Source organism: Lipophrys pholis, assembly GCF_963383615.2.
Source record: "Lipophrys pholis genome assembly, chromosome: 1".
In the NCBI taxonomy this organism is placed as follows: Eukaryota; Metazoa; Chordata; class Actinopteri; order Blenniiformes; family Blenniidae; genus Lipophrys; species Lipophrys pholis.
The window spans coordinates 8,747,216-8,768,355 of record NC_137635.1 but is presented as its reverse complement, the minus strand read 5'-3'; the positions used below and the strand labels follow the sequence as shown (position 1 = coordinate 8,768,355).

The 21,140-nt window shown below is 41.9% G+C and overlaps 2 protein-coding genes across 2 annotated transcripts; one reads left to right on the top strand and one right to left on the bottom strand.

Moving 5' to 3' along the window:
• The first annotated feature begins 3,857 nt into the window (after positions 1-3,857).
• On the top strand, positions 3,858-12,877 carry LOC308115959 (7-methylguanosine phosphate-specific 5'-nucleotidase-like). Its single transcript, XM_080473859.1, has 10 exons — positions 3,858-4,065; positions 5,805-5,879; positions 6,119-6,217; positions 6,503-6,572; positions 6,731-6,777; positions 6,981-7,066; positions 8,206-8,295; positions 8,843-9,005; positions 11,394-11,594; positions 11,673-12,877. The coding sequence occupies exons 1-10, from the start codon at positions 4,063-4,065 to the stop codon at positions 11,790-11,792; spliced, it is 954 nt and encodes a 317-aa protein (XP_080329985.1). The 5' UTR covers positions 3,858-4,062; the 3' UTR covers positions 11,793-12,877.
• LOC308115952 (peptidyl-prolyl cis-trans isomerase FKBP10-like) lies at positions 12,679-20,392 on the bottom strand. Its single transcript, XM_080473837.1, has 10 exons — positions 19,930-20,392; positions 19,554-19,699; positions 17,473-17,662; positions 17,142-17,287; positions 16,015-16,204; positions 15,644-15,789; positions 13,799-13,988; positions 13,569-13,711; positions 13,260-13,423; positions 12,679-13,153 (listed from the first exon to the last, which is right to left on the bottom strand). Exons 1-10 carry the CDS (start codon positions 20,118-20,120, stop codon positions 12,959-12,961), a joined length of 1,701 nt encoding a protein of 566 aa, XP_080329963.1. The 5' UTR covers positions 20,121-20,392; the 3' UTR covers positions 12,679-12,958.
• Positions 20,393-21,140: the final 748 nt, after the last annotated feature.

Below are 21,140 nucleotides of genomic sequence, written 5' to 3'. Positions count from 1 at the left end.
AAACAAAGGGCCGCCATTGTGGATAAATACTGCTTTTGTTTCTTCCATTTGAACCTGAGGTTTCCCTTAATGCAAAGGAGAGTGTGTTCGCCCTTTCTCTCCTTTCAGGCGCGTTGGCGCTAAATCGTGGAGAACACTGCCAAATGGGAAAACGACTACACAGGCAGAGAGAAAGGCCAGACTCAATCAGGAAGTGGCGGTCTTTCAGCGGTGCCAGAGGAGCTGGGCAACTTCCTGGTGTGGTTGCCAAGGTGACGGGAGGCTCAGCCAGCTGGTGCGATGGGCAGCCGTTGGCGAGGAGGAGGAGGATGGAGGAGGATGGTGGAGGATGACGGTTGGGTTATTGGAGAGGAGCTGTGAATGCAGAGCCGCACTAATGAGAGGCCGAGAGCGGTTTAAATGTAAGCAGCAGCGTGTTCGCCACACAATGAGCCGTTTTACCGCATCGTGATGTGGAGCGTCGACGCCTTTTAGTTCCTGACAATCTGCTTATTTTCTTCATTATTCCTATTTTCTTCTCATAATTCACATTTAAATTTTGTGTTTAAAGTTTGGAAATGAAACTAAAGTAGTGACCTTTCAATAAATTCACCCTCCACAGAGGGTATGGTGTGGTTTTTGTAAACGTTTGAGTTCCTTCTAATATTGTGTCCAGTCCCATTTAAATGAATGAGCCCAGACTTTTGTGCCGTTGTGGCCTACAGATTAGCTGGGTAGGTGGGAGATGATGGGAGATCAGACTGGTGGAGGGAGGTAAACACAGCTGGGGACACACAGCACTGGTGGGTCCGCAGCCCAGCAGCCCCCTTCACACATTTATCAGTGTGTTTGCTCAGGGGATGTGGCCTAATCTCCACACACTGATCTCTGCTGCAGCCTTCACAGAGGCCCGACGGGCTGGAATAGAAGTGACCCTGCCCCGAGTCGCCGCCTGCTAATTCCATCACTGCTCAGCTTCTATGTTCTCAGTATTATAAAGGCCGATCGAGGTCGTCTATGGGTTTCTCCCTGGGTGGGATATACTTTACAATATGTTTTAATACTCTTGATGAAACCCCTATTTGTCTCCTAAGACCCGGCAGAGCATCAATGTGAAATGTTTCAACTGTTTTTTGGCGGCAAAAAAAATGTAAATCATGAAATATTTTTTAAAAAGTTGTGCATTTAATATATCAAGCTGTCCTTTCAACTCATACTTATCGTCTTGATTGACAGAGCGGTTATCAATGATCATTGTGGCTTTTAATGCTCATCTTCCAGCAGACTCCTTTCATCCATTACTTCTTATCATCTAATTATTAAAAGTTGTATTTTTCCGTTTTAGAGGTTTAACAAAGTGTTATGATCCAGCGCCATCTGCTGGAGACGACTTTACATTACACTTTAATTCATCCCATTTATCTATCCATCTATCATCTATCTATCTATCTATCTATCTATCTATCTATCTATCTATCTATCTATCTATCTATCTATCCACGCACACACAGACACACACAGACACACACACACATATACCTACACGCGCGCACACACACACACACACACACACACACACACACACACACACACACACACACACACACACACACACACACACACACACACACACACACACACACACACACACACACAAACCCTAGTTAAAAAATAGATATAAATAAGTAAATAAATCTATACCCAATGAACACACATCTATCAGACATACTTACTTTAATACACACATACAAAAAGACATATAACACAAAGCAACACTAAATCAAATGTAACACGTCTGGAATGATGTTTTACTGTAGGAGGTTACTGGATATTTAAAATCTGCATCTGTAGGTACATTATACTATAGTTATCAAACTGTGCATATATAAGGTATATTTACTAACCGTTCATTTCATGGACGCTTTTGATGATTTCAGAGATTCGAAATTCAACAGCCATATTAAGACAATAACAAAAATCAGCTCAGTATCACCTGAAAAACATTTCAAAGGATTTCTTGTCGAACAAGATTCAGACAAACGTGTTCCTGCATTTATTTTTAACTGTGTGTTTAACAGGTCTCAGTGTGAAATGTGTCAGACAGCTGCAGCTCATCCAGAGTCCTCACCACCCCAGAGAGGGTTTAACACAGCACACCTGAGTTTCTGCTCTGGCTGCCGGCGTGTCAAAGAGCCACTTCAGAATCTTACTTCTGGTCTATAAAGCTTTAAATTCGTCACAGATTTATTTGTAGAATATAAAACCTCCAGACCCTGAGGTCCTCGGGAAGAGGTTTACTAAATGTTTCAGACAGGGAAGCAGCTATTAGTTCCTACGCTCCTCACCCGTGGAACAAACTTCCTGCTGACTCACTCGTTTCTTTTAAACCAGGACCAATAAACTATATATTTTACTAATTTGATTACCGTTACCTTAATAAAGCTTTCACTTTATTTATTTTCCTTTTTAGGCCATTCTTAATCACATTAAAGGTCCAATTCTGTGTGAAATTCACTTTCTAATGGTAATATGGGACCTTTAATAGTTTCCGTAATCTAAATCACTTAAGATTTTTCATGCTTTAATGTATTTCTTTTATTTCTTTGTAAAGCACGGGGAATTACTTTGTGTCTGAATGGTGCTATAGAAATAATTTCTCCTTACCTATAGGCCTGAACATTATATTTACCAGGTTGTTTCATTTATACTAGTTGACAGTTTTATCATTTTGTTTAATTTCACTTTATTTTATTTTATTATTGATTTTGCTCACAAAATCCATAATTTAATATACAGGAAAAAAGTTCAACAAACTTGCAATGTTAGATACATTTCAGTTAACCCCCCCAAAAAATGTATTAAAACAACACAAGCAAGAAGACTGAATGCAGAACCAGACTCAGAGATGGTGGCTTTCTGCTGTTTTGGTTGGGTGAGAGAATGGAGAAGGAGAGAATCGGGATTGGACAGAGACAGAGAGCAACAGGCTGATGGAGGCTGGAGGCTCAGACCATGAATGTCCAGTTCCTCCTGAAGGATGGTTCAGAGAGAGAAGATAGCGAGCACACATTATAGGACAGATTATTAGTGACGTCTAATAGTGAAACATAGAAAGTGAGAAAGGAAAGAAAGTCCTCCAGCAGTCTTAACCTCTAGTAACTTTGTTAGAAAATAGTCCAGGGTGGCGTGAACGAGCCCTAACTGTCAGCTTTATTCTTTATGCTCATATTTCTGCATGACATAGAAACTTTAAACACATTTTTTCTCATGGTCACAATGTGCAAGTGGGCTCCAATCATTTTATTTTTCAGTTAACGGCAATAGCGTGTACATGATTATACACTTCAGGGAATACATAATTGAAAGTTATGAATGAGGTTCCACTTCCTGAGGGTTCTCAGGAAGACCAAACCGGATCAGAGGCTGCTGGCGACCTTCTCCCAATCCACCATCTCAGCCTGGTTCACTAGGAGCTCGGCTGCAGACGTGAAGGCCCTGCAGAGGGTCATAAACACAGCCCAGGAAATCATGGGCGGCCCTCTGCCATCTCTGGAGGAGATTGTCTGCTCCAGATGACTGAGAAGGACTACTGCCAATCCTCAAAGACCTCCTACCCAGATCATCATCTGTTTGACATGATGCCTTCTGACAAGTGTTATAGGTCGGTGAAGGCCCGCACGTCCAGATTATCAAACAGCTTTTGTCCGTGTACTATGAGATCATTCGCTCTCTCTATGGTTATCTTATATAATGTGTTCATTTATTTTTTTAAATTTTAACGTTTTTTTAATTTTAAGGAATGGATTTTTCACCGTTTTTAAATCACATTTTGATGGTAGGACGTAGGAACCAAAACACGTCGGAACCATGTTCAGGTCGACCGAGTGGGGAAGGGTTTGCAGGTGGCACAGAGAAAGCTTTAAACACCGTCAGTGATTCATTTACGGGTTTAAATGTGTTTAAAGTGTTCAACATTGACATGTTTTAAATAAACGTAACTCTTAGTTAACGTAATGGGTCATAAAGGGTTTCTGGTGTATCGTTAACGGGTCATTGACACGTGACGTCACTGCTCCGGTAAAAATGGTAAGTTAGCGTTTCAGTGTTGCGTAATCGTGCGCGTATCGCCTCAAACGGGATCGTTTCTAGGTGTACAACTATTTTAATTACATTTGTTAAACCTGCACATTAAGATAAGAGATAAGATATGTCGTGATATATGAGGGAAATTCAGTCATATATTTAGATTATGATGATAAAAGTTGAAAATGTGTCAACTACACGCATGAGAACAAGGAATAGAGCAGAATTATGTTTTTGTACAACTATACGCTATTTAACTTTTATATTCTATAAGCAATCCTTTAAAATAATTTAAGGTTATTTTTAATATTAGCTGCCTCCTCTTCCCTGCCACTGGCTCTCAGCATTATACTCAAAATACGTTTTAGTCCTTGTAGAAAGGTCAGATTAATTTTTTGTTCAAAGTGTGGCACGTTTTCCAAGAAATAGTACTGTGTTTTACCTATTTTTATAGGGGGAAGCAGGGAAGAAATATTGAAATTTACTGTGACAGTGTGGCCTTTCTGTGTCGAGTTTGCATGGGTTTCCTCCCACAGTCCAAAAACATACATGTGAGGTCAATTGGTGACTCTAAATTGCCCCAAGGTGTAAATGTGAGTGTTTGTGGTTGTTTGTCTCTGTGTGTTCATCCTGTGATGGACTGGAGATCTGTCTAGGATGAACCCTGCCCTCGCCCATAGTTACCTGGGATTGGCTCCAGCGCCCTGCGACCCTGAACTGGAGTTGTCACAGACAGAGACACAGGATTATCTAAAGGTTTTGGCTTTTTGGACTTTCACCACACGGATGACTGCCAGGCATTGAAGGAGGCCGTGGAGGATGGAGAGATTGATTGCAGCAAGGTGGCCCTGGACGATCTCTAACCCAAGGGCGAAGGTGGCTGTTTTAGAGGCAGAGGATGAGGAGAAGGAAGGGGAGGTCCTGGTGGAGGTAGACGTGGTGCTTTTAGAGGTGGCGGTGGATTAGGAGTGAAACTCCAGGGGAAGAAGATAAAGTGTGACGATGACTTTCAGAGTTTTTGGACATCCAGAGAGAACTGTTGAGGGCCTTTTATTTTGACATCCAGCCCCTCCTTTCTTCCTCCCTCTCTTCTGCCAGGATGGTACTTAGACGACATCGGCTGAAGTGAATTAATGTCCCGAATTCAAACCTCCACTTTTCTTTCTTTCCACATTTCTTTATTTTCTGAAGGAGTCTAATGAGATGGTTCTGGCAACACCAGTTTACTGCATGTGAAAAGAAAAGAAAAGAAAAGAAAAGAAAAGAAAAGAAAAGAAAAACTTTATTAATTCCTGAGAGAAATTCTTGTGTAATGCTTGTCCTGTCAGACACAATGAGTAAATTAAAACACAATATTATGGGTTTATGCCATGTGTCACTGTTGTGTGTAAAGAATATTTTAATTTGTGTTGTTTTCAGGCAAAGAGTTTTGTCACGTTAGTTTGGTGTTCCACAGTTGTTGTGTGGGTTAACTAGTAGTGCATTAACTACTAAAGAAAAAACTTGTAGGTGGTGATTTACAGAAAAGTATAAGTACTCTTCACAAAAAGTACTCAAACTGGTAATGTCTTTTGGTTCGGTTACATTGTATAGCAGCGTTTCACTTCAGAAAATATGTTCAAAACAAACCATCAAGTTTGTAAAAAGCAGAATAGAGAGTGAACATAATGCATACATTGCACTTTGTAATTAATTGCATGTACTATTTGTAATTCTTCCAATCTGAACATATTTTCTTGCAGGTATACCACGTTCCCTGGATCTACACTCCGGTTCGGACCATCTTGGCCATCTGGCACCAGCTGACTAAAACTGAGGTGAGGAAAACGAGGAATATGAGTTTGATTATAGAGTACATTGATACTCTGGATGCAGCGAGGGAGGACACGCATGTGATTGTTGTGAGGACGGTGGACGACATTGGAAGAAGATGATCCACCGTGGCGACGGGAAAAAGCAAGATCAATTTGAGAAAAATGTCATTCGGAAGGACACGCCAGAGCTGATGGGACTGCGTTTTAATAGCCTTGTAAAGACTGGAATATGTTGTGTTCAGATCCCGGAGCTGACCAGATGCTCAGTACTCATGAGGGACCGCAGCCGAGTGGAGGAGGTGATTCACGCCATGCGGTGGGCGGGGGCGGGGAGTCTGCAGGTGAGACTGAGGAGCTCAGATCAGAAACACTCAGGTCCGCAAACAGTTGAGGAGTGTGGTTATAATAATCCCTCCCCAAAAAAACCTGGAATTCTTCTTATGAAGTGTCCGAAATGTGCAAAGTGACCTTCAATCATCCTCATCAGGTGGGAATACTTCACGTCAGAAGTCTGACTTTCACACTTTGTTACGTAACGATATTTAATTTGTGTTTGACTGATAACAAAACTACAATGAACTGTACATTTGACTATTTCACAGTTTTGGATCCTCGTGTTTCCACAGGTCATCTCAGACTTCGACATGACACTAACTCGGTTTGCTCACAACGGAACGAGAATTCCCACCACCCACAGTAAGGACGGCCGTCGTCTCATCGTCCTTCGATTTAATTCTCTAAACATGTGAATAACACGTTTCCTAGGTGCTTTATCTGTGTCGCTGTATTTGCATGTGTTTGTAACTTTTAATCCCAGTTTGTTTTTTGTTTTGTTTTGTCTTTTTCATGTTTAGACATTCTGGATAACCGGTTGCTGATCAGTGAAGACTGTGCTAAAAGAGTGAGTGAACGACTTTCAGAAGGATATCGATCAGCTGTTTGACATGCTCCTTTTGAAAACAGCCGTTTCATTTTAACCCTCGCTCTCCTGGTCATTGTATGTCTTCCTGTTTAACATGGATCTACCTTAACCCAATCACTAATGTATCTGCTTAAAAGTGGCATGTTTGGAAAGTATTTTGGTTGTTTGTTTGGTTTCTGCAGATGAAGGAGCTGTTGAACACCTACTATCCTGTAGAGATTGATGCCAGCCGGAGTCCAGAAGAGAAGCTGCCTCACATGGTCGAGTGGTGGGCTAGAAACACTTCTGCTGTCACATTTTAACGCTTCAAAAGCTGGGTCCAATTCTGCTACATATGCTTTGATTACCTGAAATATATAGTATATCCACTTTAACCAATGGGTACCAGAACAGGCCCATCAGTCTGATCAAGCCTACCACTGTGTCAAAATGTTTTACTCATGCTGAGGGAGAAATAGTGCAACCTGAGGAGTGACAGGCTTTTGAACACATTAAAACCAGCGGCGTCAAACATGAGGCTCATGGGCCAAGACCGGCCGGCACGAGGCTCCAATCCGGCCAATCCACCAAGAAAGTGGAAAGAATTTCAAATAAAACATTGATTTTAAAACAAATGTCTTATGTGTAGCGACACAGCACAAGACTGAGGCCTGAGCTGAGACGTCGGCGATGCTGCCATGAAAGATATCTAACCAACATCAGCCTCAAAGTCATGATGTCATAGTGCGTTTGTAAAAACACCCAGAATGCAACGGCTGGAGGAGAAGGTTTTTGGACATTTTACTGTTTTCTTGCACAAGAAGGTTTCAGTAAAATTGGCTTTATGTTGAAATTGATTTAATTCATGGATCAGGTACACTCTGCACCACAACAAAGAAAAACTTTTAAAGTTTAGAATTCTAGGTTATTATGTGACTATTTCACTGGTCCTACCCATTCAAGATGAAAGTGGGCTGTTTGTGGCCTCTGAACTGAAAACTAAAGAGATTTGACACTGCGGCATTAAATTGAGAAGAAACACTGCAGATATGTTTAAACCTGGTTGGATGTTTCACTGTAGTTTGCTTCATGAGCAAAGTGTAATAATAATAATATAGAATTGTAAATCCCACACTTTTTTTAAACAACACTTTAAGGCTCATGTATAATTGAATTGAATCTGAACTTATTAATAATGTACTCGGCCTTCACAGCAAATAAACAAAAATAAACATTTGGACTTGTTTTTATTATGTAATTCTTCTGTATGAGGCCTCGTGCTGCAGTGAATTCTCCCTAAAGTTTATACGGTACAAATGTTTTCATGTGGTCCAGAATAGTTTGATAGAAAAGGATTAGTGGTGCTAATATAATATAACACAACACAACACAACACAACACAATATAACACTGGGCTTCTCTCAACAGGTGGACAAAAGTTCATGAGCTGCTGATTCAGCAGAAGATCAGAAAAGACCTGCTGCCCCAGGCGGTGAACGAATCCACTGTCATGCTCAGGTAACGTTCCTACAGGTTCTCAGATTTATATTGTTTCTAGAAATACAGTAAAAAAAAAAAAACAGCCCTATAATCAGAGTATTTGATTGTATTTCTTCCAGTGAAAACAATTTAAACATGCAGATGAGCAAAAATAGATCATTCTGCCATGTTCCAGGACTGAGCAAACATCTTCTGTTTTGATTTCTAAAACTTTGTCAGTAGAAAGTTTTCCTTGCTTATGTTGTTCAGTTATTTCAACATTTACTTTGATTATCCACAAAAGGCTCCTTTCCATGAATTTGTGAATATTTATTTCTGTACTTTACAATCGGGGAGGCAGCTTTGTTTATTCCAGGGAGTCAAACACGTTTTTGTTCTGGAGCCACAAACAGCCCAACTTCATCTTGAGTGAGCCGGGCCGGTAAAATAGTGCCAAAATAACCTTTAAATGTAAACTTCTTTGTTGTAGTGCAAAGTATACATGATGAAAATGTCTATATATATTTTCAAATACCGGATTCACTGGTTGTGATCTGTGACGGAGTTGTGTTTCTAATACCTGAAGGGACGGGTACAAAGAGTTCTTTGACCGTCTAGCTGGACAGCAGGTCCCTCTGTTGATCTTCTCCGCGGGCGTCGGTGACGTCCTGGAGGAGGTCGTCCAGCAGAACCACGTCTTCCATCCCAACGTCCACGTCATCTCCAACTACATGGACTTTGACCAGGCGGTGAGTTTATCATCCGCTCCTGCTGCGACAACGTCACAACTTAAGTTCTGAACTGTGGAATGCAGACCAAACACAATGTAATATAATATTAAGATTTCATTATATTCCCCACAATACCCCAAATAAATACTTTAAATGTCTGTCTCTGGGGCTACAATAAACCCCCATAGAACAAGATAAAAGTCAAAAGTATAAGGATAGTAAAGTTGCAATAGAAGTAGATATCACCATCATCAGCTTGCTCATTATTTTAAAATAAAACCAGCAACAGTCAAAACAACAAAATCAAAATGACAGTAATTACAATGAAGCGACAGCAACGGGAGCAATAAGTTTGTATATGTTTGCAACATGCCGCCTTAAATTGATTGAAAGATGTAATAGATCCTATTGAGCAAGGCAGTTTGTTCCAATCAGAAAGGGGATCGCACTTTAAACGCTCTGCGGCCAATTTAAACTTTAAACTTAAGAATGTTAAAGAAGAAACTCTTTAATTAAGACGGGTAATCGAGATAAACACATTTGAATATAAACTGGAGCCAGTTCAGTAAGTGGCGTCCATTTTAATGTACTAATGTACATGTTCTACATGAAACAGTGATGCGTTCGACTCAGTATGAACATGTAAAGGTTAATATATATGACGTCCAGAGAGCGGAGGTTCGTCTCCGAAGCAGTTTGATAAACCACAAGAGGCGGCTGTGTGATGATTCACTCCCGTACTGGTAAGGCGAGACATTAATAGAGGAGGTAAGTGGTCTTAGTCTATGAGTTAATTTCTGCATTATGGAATCAATATTACCTCCATGTTAGGATGTGATGTAGACTTTAGTTTTCAAACTAACGAATCAGTCTTTTACATAAAAGTCACTTGTGAGCTCATAGCAACATTAGAGATGAGATGAAAATGATTGATTGCCTGTTGTTTAGTGAAAGTTACGTTGAGGGAATGAAGACGGGCTGAAGCGCTGCATGCGGCGCCGTCCTGTTTGTTTCTCCCAGACGGAAGACGAACAGCTTCTCTGATGCACAGTGCTAGTAAATACAGAGAATAAATCCTAACCGCTCCCGAGCTGTGAGTCGTATAGACTTCAGTCTCAAAGCAACAAGCTGCTTTTTTCCAATTAAAACTTTATTAGAAAACCTTGTTTTCAATATATTCAATAAGCAGAGAAACTTAAAACCTAAGAACTAAAGAGACACGGTCACTTCGGTTATGCTTTCTTGTTATATTCGCCTTAAAGGGTTTATACATTGCCCATTGTTTATAATCCAGTATTGTCCTGTTCAGTCTAAGTCTGTGTGTCAGTTTTTCCTTGAAGAAGATTTCTTCCTCGATCTTTCGCCACTGATTTTTAAACAGTTTCTCCCGATGACTTTCTTGCTTTTGGCCAACAATATTTTGCCCAGATATTTGTCATTCTGTGGGACAGCAACTCCTTCTTGTGTTTTACAAATACATCAAACCAAACAGCTTCTGGGAAGTTTGTATCAAAAAATGTGTCTTAATTCTTCAACTGTTATTTTCTGTCATTTTCCTAAAAACGGGAGAATGATCCTGATCAAAATGTTCACAGTTTTGTTGAACATGTCACTGCTTGCTGTTTGTATTTGGAGTAATGGAGAAGCGAAGCAGATCCTTTCGGGAGAATTTTCTCCAAAGTAATTAGTTGGTGTTGGTGTGGTGTGTTTTCCCACGTCGGAGCTCGTTTTACCATTTTGCTTTATTGTTTTGATTTGTGTGTTTGTTGTACGAATCCAGACCTTCAGAGAGTGACGATACTCTTCTTATATTTATTTCCTCATGATTTGAATTACATTTAACGCTCCATTTTGCTATTTTAATAAATAGTCACTTCGCTGAATAAATCTATAAAGGTTTAAGTTTCTTTCTTCCATCAGCTGTTACTCCTTTAGCAGCCTTTTACCAAAGCTCGCTGGTTTAAATGTTTTATCAAATGCTACACATTTCAGTATTTGAATTTCTTTCTGAATCGTTTGTTATTTTGATTGTTTTAATCCACAAGTCTATTGTGTTTGTTGTTATTTTATCCATTTTCAATCTATATTCCTGATTATATAGTTTCTAACCTCTTCTTCTATATTCTCCCACTTTACCGTGTAATCTGATTTAAATAGACTGAGGGCGACCCCTGCTGGTCAGGATCGGAATACATAAATAACTCTGGCCAATACATTCTACTTCAGTATTCTATTTATTTCTCGAGGCAAGGTACACGGTCTTGCTGTATGTTTTTCCACTTCTTGGATTAAAGGATTACAATTATCTTTTTGTTTCTGATATTCTCCTGGATTCTCAGAAATGTCAGTGTTAGTTTAGGAGCTTCCAGCACGACTGTGTTAATCGGTCATTGTGTGGTGAATCAGGGCGTGCTGCGAGCCTTCAGAGGTCAGCTGATCCACACCTTCAACAAGAGAGAGGGCGCCCTGTGCCACGCCGCCGGCCTCCCGGAGCTGCAGCGTCGCCCCAACGTGCTGCTGCTGGGAGACTCTCTGGGCGACCTGACCATGGCCGACGGCGTTTCTGAGCCCGAGAACATCCTGACCATCGGTTTCCTCAACGACCAGGTCAGACCGCCGTCGCTGAGCGGAGGCTCTTCACGAAGCAGGTGTGACGGAGGACTCACTGCCTGCTTTGTCTCTCAGGTGGAGCAAAGAAAGGAGTCCTACTTCAACTCTTTTGACATCGTTCTGGTGAAGGACGAGACGATGGACGTTCCAAACGCCGTCCTCCGCTACGTCATCTCAGCAAGAGAGCGGCGGTAGGACGAGAAATGGGAACAGACAGAGATGGACTGAAATCCTCTCCGGCCTCATCGTAAACCTCCAGGCTGGACAGAATGTGGTGAAACCGGCAGTCACACTCCTCCCGCCTACGTTTTAAAGGGATGATTTTCAGCTTCGGTGTTTTATATGACTGCCACCCTCCCGAGACCTTCGTAAATACTGTACCGACTATCATCTCCAAACTGTTTTTAACTCTTTTCAATCAGCCGACTCGTGTTTGAGCTCAAGTGGAAAACACACCCCAGGTTGTTGACGTTGTTTTGACCCGGTTTACTGGATTCTACCTCTGTGTACGCTACCAGAGCTCGATGTATACAAATGTTTGGTCTACTCGCTGGGTAAATCTACTGCAACGCACCGGTCGGTCTAAAAGCTGCCACGCTCACTCACTCACTGAAGTATTTCTCTGTACGGTGGAGGCGCATGTGAATCTCAACACCACTCGTCTACTTTACTGGCTTTTCCACTGAGACAATTTGTGTGCAGGAATATAGAGGATATATACACACTTCTGATCTTTACGGAGCACAGAAAATATCGAATATCCACAGCTAAATATGTACCGTTTGTACATTGTTTAAAAATGTCTTTCAGAAGTAGGAATTTTTATTTAGATGCCTGTGATAGATGATAGATAGTTCTTGCTAGATTGATACAATTTCTAATGTCGGTTAAGTTGTAAATACCAGGTTTCAATACGTTGGACTTTTTTTGTCTGCGTTTTAAATATTTAGTCTTGTTTATCTGTCAATTTGTGTTTTCAGATGTAACTTTGACTGCAGGAGTTTTCCCATCAGACCTGTAAACTTTTAAACCTGCACTAACTCGAGAAGCTGATTTTTAAAGTCAGTAAACGAACACAATGATTGGTTTCTTACAAATATTTTAATTCATGTGACTCGTGGGGACATTGAAGGTGCTTTCGGTGGTCGTCTGTAACACAATTATCAAACAAAAACAATCACGCAACACAAAACTCCACAGAAGATCCTTTGCACTATTTTCTTGTCAGTTCAGGAGCTGATGTGGTGTGGAACATATTAAACCCTCGGTGCTGCATAAGAGAAGTCTCACGCCGCTTGTTATTTTAAGGTTTTGGGGAGGTTTTATCCCTGAGAGAGAAAGAAAACGCATCACTGTCCTCATCACAACTCATCGTGCTGCTCCTCGTCCCGCTCTTTGTCCTCCTCCACTTTCAGTTTCAGCTCGTCGGCCGTGATCACTCCGTCTTTATTGCGGTCCTGGTTTTCGAACATGTCGGTGATCACCTGCTCCATGGTCGTTCCGGGCTTTATGCGACCTTTGCCCTCGGCCACCTGCAGCTTGATGAACTCCCCGAACTAAAGCGTCGGAGGTAGATGAAGAAAAATGAGTCTCCACCTTCATACAGACACGATATAAACCGCAGGGAAAAACATTTATCCGCCGTGTGAAGCAGAAACGTACCTCTTCCTGTGGCACCTCGGCGTTCTTGTTGATGTCCAGGGCTTCGAACAGGTCATCAGGACTGTCGCCCAGCCACACAAACATGTAGCCGGGGGGCACGCCCTTGTCAAAGCCCACCAGCTCGATGTCAAACACCAGCACGGCGCTGCCCGGCACGCCAGTGGCTGAGGAACAGGAGCAAAAGCACTTTGTAACGTTGCATCAAGAAGCTGCGAGGGAAACCCGCATTCACTTAATGTTTCCTCCAAGACTGAGAAAAAACAAAAACAGATTTTAAGACGCCTCAAGATTCAGCAGCACAGATCTCACCTCCTTTCTCTCCGTGGCCGAGGTGAGGCGGCACCGTGACCACCCGCCTTTCTCCTGCACACATGCCGCGCAGGCCCTCGTCCAGCCCGTCGATCACCTTGTCCCACCCCAGCACCGCGTCCTGGACGTTTTCGTAGTCGTGTCTGAGGAGGAACGGCAGCACCGTCTCATGAGCGTCCGATACAAGCGGAATCCCAGTGGAGGTAAGGAAACGTGTGGCGGTGACTCACGAGGAGAAGAGCAGCGTGCCGTCCACCAGGGTGCAGTTGTAGTGGTAGTGCACCAGGTCGTTCACCGCCGTGGTGTCGTTGCAGCCGTCGGGCTTGAAGGTGACCTGGACGCCCACCTTGTCTTTGGGGTTGTGGAAGTCGATGACGTGGACGTCGAAGACGAGCACAGCCGAGGGAGGGATCACGTTACCTGGACACAGAACGTTCGCGTCGTTGAAATGTGTTGAGGCTGGTGTTAAATTACAATTGATCCGTTATGTGGAAGCTGGTGATTCAGCATTAATAGTCGTTTTTAGAATTACTGTGGCCCGCAGGCCAGAACACAGTCCAATCTGCCCACAAGAGGAAATTTGTCAACTGGGACAAATTATTACATTAACCGCGACATCTTAATTTGACCACCAGGGGCGCCATTTAGTTTGTATTATGTGGTGAATCAGGATTACAACATTATTCTGATCATATTTTTAACTAGTCGACTAGATTTCTATTTTCTGCCTTAGTAGATTTGTATTAAACTATTTTCATCTTCAGAGATCTGTAAGTTGTACAGCAAATGGTGAACTGAGGCAATTTGTTGAAATTGCAGTTCTTTTAATCAGCTTTTAGGTTTGTCATGTGCTTTAAAAAAAAAAAAGTTAATTAAATATGAACACTGAAAATGATGTGGCACTTGTCAAGATTTAAAATTAAATTTTTTGACATGATACATAATTTAATTAAAAAAAATAAACCAATGTATAATCTTAAATGTACATTTAAAAAAATCTTTTAAAAAGATTTCTCATTGAGTAAAACTTATGTGCTGCATGGACAGATAATTGATCATTTTAAGTAATTTTCTTCTTAAATTTTGTTTAGATCTTTTATTTGGGCTCCACCTTTTTGTCCAGTGAACTTTGTAATCATATAAATACTTTGTAGTATGAAAATGAAGACAGAGATTTAGAGTTTCTGTTATTAATAGATTATAATGCTAGATTATAATTATTTACTGGTCTGGTTTGTGGCTCCTGAAGTAAATTTTATTTGACATGCCTGTTCCAGAGAGACGATAAACTGATCATCTGGAAAAACCCTGAGGCTGTAGTATTTGTAGAAAAGCATACGGTTCATCAATTCTAACTATGGAAGATAACTATAATACTAACTATATCACTGCTACATATTTCTACATAATGTAACTTTCCTGTTTTCCTTTGCACCGTTGCTCTGTTCCAACCAGAAATACTGTCTGTGGTAGTTTTTTCTTTCCAGGCTGCAGCAGTAAAACACTGTAGGAGGGAGGAAACTACAGGACCCTGAGTCCCATCAGGGAGTAATTACTTCCCTCCCCTCTCTCACGGTGCTGAGCACGAGGGGGAGATCTGCCTGGACAGAGACGAAGAGCTGCATGGCTGGAAAGTGGCAGCGGGAATTCTGTATGTATGGAAACCGAGGCCCCCTCTACCCCCTCCCCCCCAAAAAATAATTTACACGACCGCATATACATGGTTCAGAGCGACTATGAGCAGCCAAACCTGCAGGGGGCAGTGTAACAAGAAGCGTGAAGCCATGATAGCCAATCAAAATCCTGGAAAAGACAACGTCAGGAATAGCGCAAGTCATTTTCTGTTTGGACAGATAAACAAGTAGAGCTCATGCGAATTGTGGCGTTGGAATATTAAACAAATAAAACAGAAGAACAAGCAGCGTTCACTGGATCCAATTTCATCGCAGCATCAAACTGGAAACACGGTCCCGGGTACGTGTAAACGTGGTAAAAGGAAAGGCGACTCTACGTCTCTGTGCTCAGAGAACCCAGGAGAAGAAAGGCTTGGCGTTATCGCCACAGTAACTAAGTACCTGCTCCCTGCTCTCCGTATGCCAGGTGAGGGGGGATGGTGATCCTCCTCCGCTCCCCGATGCAAATTCCCAGCAGCCCCTGGTCCATTCCTGCGATCACATAGCCCTTCCCAATGTAGGTGTTGTAGGTGCTGTTCCTCTGGTAGCTGCGGACAGAGGAAACATTCAGACACATTTTCGTGTCGAAATGCGTTTGTGGTTTGGAAAAGAATCATTACAATTGCATTTAAGCCCCCGTTTCCACGGCAACGATTCAGGTGAAAAACGCACCCATTTTGTGTTTTTGCTTCAGTAAAGTTTCACGTTTACACGGCAAAGTTCTGGAAACGACGCCTCGTTTAAACATGTCCACTAAATGAACACCAGCTCACCTGGTGTCGAAGGTGACTCCGTTCAGGTAGGTGCCGTTGTAGTGGTACCGGATGTAATCCCCCACCACAGACTTGCGTGTGCACGACTCCGGCACCACCTGGTTCTCGATGGTGATGTTGTCACTGGGATTGTGGACGTCTACCAACATCACGTCGTACACCAGCGTCGCCTGAGACGGAATGTCTGAACCTGGAAGGAGAAGAAATCCACACACAGACAGGAGTTTCTAGCATGTAAGTTGGGTCATGGAAGCCCTGACTCTCGTCTTACAGGGTGACTGGACTTTCTGAACGTTTTAACGAGGCTTTCACCTCTTTAAAAGGCGTTTCACTGGTTCACAACCGAGGAGGTTTCCTTCAGATACCATTTTAACTACTGATGTCCTTTCCCCCCCCCCACATTTTCAATGCAACTCCACTTATTTTACACCTAGTTTTTCCACTTATTACTAGTCAACTGCCATCACTGTAAACACAGTACACACTTCTCCTATAATTGACACAATTTGAAAACAAATTACCTTACAAATTACTACGATTAAAGAACTTTGTCATGACAGTCCACATTTATGATTTAAGAGCACATCAATCTCTACTTCGAGTTAAATATCAAGATTTTAATGTAGTACAAATGTACATAAAATTACATGGCGATATATGTTGAATGAGTTTACAATGTAAAACTGTTGAGATTTCACAAATACATTATAATATTTTCCTTTAATTCAACTTTGTAAATTATTGTGATTGTTCCAATTTAAATAAGATTATATTCTGGATGGGTTTTTTTTTTTTTACGAATCTTGCCTTACATATTCCTTTGACTGTTGGTTCGGGTCACTCAATAAAAAAACAGACTAAACATTTTACAAAATTGAACAAAATCCTCTCAACAAGCTATAATTATAAATATGTTAAAATATATATGATGTATGAATGTTGTCTTTCTTATCCATGCTTTATTATCATTATATCCTCATGGGAAGAATCAAGTTCACCTTCAGTTGTTTACAAACCAAGGCTGTTAGTTTAATAACATGTTTGTGTTTTCCATCACTTCTCCGTTCAGTATCAATACTTCATAACTCCGATATTGCAGCAAGTGGTTAAATCAGATCCCGTCTTACCTGATCCCTTTTCCCCGTAGCCTTTGAAGGGTGGGATGACAATATTTCTGATCTCTCCGACACACATGCCCAGCAGACCCTCGTCCATGCCCTTGATCAGCCAGCCCTCGCCCACCAGCGAGTCGTGGGTCTGTTTCTTGGTGTAGCTGCATTGGGCTCACACAAGCGCAAAGTAAAACACAACAAACCTGCACGACACAGTACAAACAGAGAGACGCCGTCAATTACAGTTTACATTTAGAACAAACACATTGTCACTGCGTTTAAGGACAAGTTACAAGTACACACCATCGTTTCACCAAACTGAATAATCACCCGAGCGATAATTCACCTGGAGTCAAAGACGGTGCCGTCGAGCAGAGTGCCGTTAAAATGGTAACGCACAAAGTCGGTGCGCATCACGGAGCGTTTGCAGTCTTTGGGAGTGGTGATGGTTTTAGTCACCACCAGATCGGCCTTGTTCCACAGATCGAGCAGCTGGAGCTCAAACACCAGTGTGGCGTCTGGAGGAACCACGTCACCTGGAAGGGAACATCTAATTCATCAGAGTACAATCTAATTCATCACAGAGTAGAAACTAATTCATCACAAAGTAGAAACTAATTCATCACTCAGTAGAAACAAACCACTTCAACTAGACATTGGCTTATCTCATCAGATTCATTCTACCAAACCAAACATGGAAGGAGTTTGTTCAATCCTGTCCACTGCAAATAACAGTAACTAGTAACAGTAACTATTTGTCAGACATTTAATGAGCTCAATCAATGTAGGATGACAAACCTTAAGATGATCTCAGCCTTTTTTAAGCAGTCACCAAAACAGAAATACATTTAATAAATGAGCTATATTAGTCAACTGGAGACGTTATTATTGATATATTAATATATTTGGTCAAGGCAGTCAAACGCAAGGTCCGTGGGACAAAGCCATCCTGCAAGAGGCTCCAATTCGGCCAAACCACCAAGTAAACTGTACAAATTCCAAAGAAAACACTGATTTTCTTAAGAGTAGTGGACAAAACACTGAGACCCGAAGCTGCCATGAAAGATATCAAAGCAGCATTAGCCTCAGGGTGAGGGTGCTCTGTCCTGTCGGAGGCTCACAGCTCAGGAGCTGCTGGAATCTATTTGTCCTGCGTCAGGTTGGGTCGGGGGGGGCTGACGTGCAAGTAGAGGCGGGGCCAGAATGCAGAAAGAGGCGGGGCGAGCGGTCAGGTAGAGGCTGAGCATCCAGATAGGGGCGGGGCCATGGGAGGAGCTTGCTGCAGGCAGGTGATAATTGAAGAATCGCAGCAGTGGGGGTGTAACAATCAGCATATTGGTACTGAACTGCTCAGTACAGGCCTATTAAGAATGGCCAATGGACAGAAGTGTTGGTACTCTTGGTTTGGTCAAACGCTGCTCCCGACACGATTTCATCAAACACCATGATATCTGAATGAAACTGTGTTTATCACACACCAAGCTGGAATACTTGTATTTATTTAAAAAATATATATTTTTATTTGTTATAATTTTCACTGAACTTGGTTGTTTGCAGCGGTGTCTTAATCTTTACACTGGATAAGTAATCAGAGTAAAAGTTACAGCAGACCAATAAGCTGGAATTGTTAATGCTGCACTACTGAGAACCATGCAGCAGTATTTCAATTACATTTGTATACATTTAATTTGATTTGTTGGTGCTTACAGGTGTTTGTTTAAAAGAAAAAAAAAACCTTTTGGATTATTTTATTGCAGTTTTTTTTTTCATTTTTCTCCTTAACTGAGAACCGAACCGCTATTTTTGTGTACCGTTACCCCCAGTAGCGACTCTTAAACCTAATATTTTAACACAAAAAACGATATCAATGTAAATAATATTGTATTTTTATTCATATGGAAATTTAGGAAAATCTCGATATAACGTAAATTTGGATAGATCGCCCAGACCATCTACATTACGGATCTCTGTCTCCCCCTGCAGGTCTGACTGTGTAACTGGACGACCTCTGACCTTTCCTGGCTTTCTCTCACTTCACTGGCAGAAAGCTAAAACCACTAAGTCTGACTTCTTCCTGGTGAAAAGGAACGTGGATTGTTGGTTTTTCTCATTATTGTGCGAGTGTGTGCACGTGTGTGTGGTACTTGTAACTATATAAACAAAGCTGCACTGAATTAAACAACCCTAAAAGCAGTTTTAAACATCGACTGGAGGATAAATTCTGGCTTCATGTTATCAGTTTATGGTTCTCTACAACTTTAATTCTCTTTTTCACGAACAGAAGCAGATGAAATCTTTTTATTACATCAATGGATCCGTCTCGACGCACAGATGCAGAATTTAACAGTTTGGGGCCAGAAAAAAAGCTACTTAAAATCCAAACTTCTCCCACTTTGGATGAGCAGAAAAGCAGGTGACGGTGTTTACCTGCCCCGGTGCTGCCGTAGGCCAGGTGAGGGGGGACGGTGATCCTCCTGCGCTCGTTCACGCACATCCCCTGCAGCCCCTTCTCCAGGCCGGCCAGCAGCTTCCCCTCACCCAGCAGGCCCACCTTGGCTGCTCCTTTCTGGTGGCTGTGGAGCGAGGCAGAGGGAGAGAGAAATGCCACAAGTGGTTGAACTTTTCCCGAGGAGGTGGGCTGAAGCAGAACTTGTTTTAACACGAAAAGCATTATGTTGGCATCTCCAGGACGGAGCGGACCGAGTCCCGGGGCCTCCGCAGCCTCCGCAGCGCACATTTCACAACGCATCAATAAAATCACGGCGAATGCATGAAAACTTTGGGGATTTCTTCTGGCACAAACCTCGAGTCAAACGTTTTTCCGTCCATGAACGTGGCGTTGTAGTGGTAACGGACGTGATCTCCGTCTTTCGCCTCGCGGACGCAGATGTCGGGGATGAAGTTTCTGTCCACGAGTACATCTCCGAGAACCGGGCTGGGGTTGGACTCCGCGGAGCGCCACGCAGTGAGGAGCAGCAGGACGAAGGAAAACATCTTCACGGTCACGCAGATCGACTTGCGAGGGGTTTGAAAAGCAGACAGACAAACAGAAAAGCGCTTCGAGCCGCAGGATGGATCCGTGAGGCCGTGCGGCGCAGAGAGGCTGATGTGGAGCAGCTGCGCTGTAAACGTGGACAATCTCCAGCTACTGAGTGTGTGAGTGTGTGAGTGTGTATGTGTGTGTGTGTGTGCAGACTTTTTCCACCAGAGGGGAAGAAGAAGGAATGTGGATTTCAGCTTCTGTCAAGCTCACCACAGTGAGAGAAAACAGCACTTCCTCAAGCGTACGGAATAAAGAGACAAGAATCGGCGATGTGCGTAAAATGCGCAACTATAGGCGCGGTAAGAGTGACTCTTTCAACGTCACTTGTAAATATGTTTTCATGTTTTTACCAAACCTGATACAACAAATACCTACATTGTTATAATGAAGTGCTATTTGTTGACAGCTGCTTAATTTTCCTAAAAGCTTTCACCGTATAATCGTGTTTTAAACTCACCACTGAACACACACACACAATTCAAATTAACACACATTTCAAAACAAGTCACCACAGTGAGAGAAAACACCACTTCCTCAAGAACACAGGAGTTCTCTATGTATTTCATTTCTTATTATTGAACAAAATTGCAATTTGCAAACTATATCTATGCCACAGTAACATTGTTTTCTGTTAGAAAATAAACACAAAATAGAGTAAAAGACAAGGAGGATCTTTGAATAAACAAATGGATACAAGAATAAATGTGAAAGAGGGCTTCCTCTGTAAGGTTAACGTTCTCTAATGCAGTGCAAAGTTTTACACTTTTCTTTTTCTCCAAACATTTCAAAGATGAAAAGTAGTGACATAGTTATTTACGACAATCGTGGGAAATTTGTTGGTTTCATTTATTTATCTATTTCACTGTTGAAGACTTTATTTTGGCACAAACACAATTATACACATTATAAAGTGCAGTGAAATGTGTTTAGCACCAGCTCCAGACCAGGACAACAAAGAATATAATAAAAAA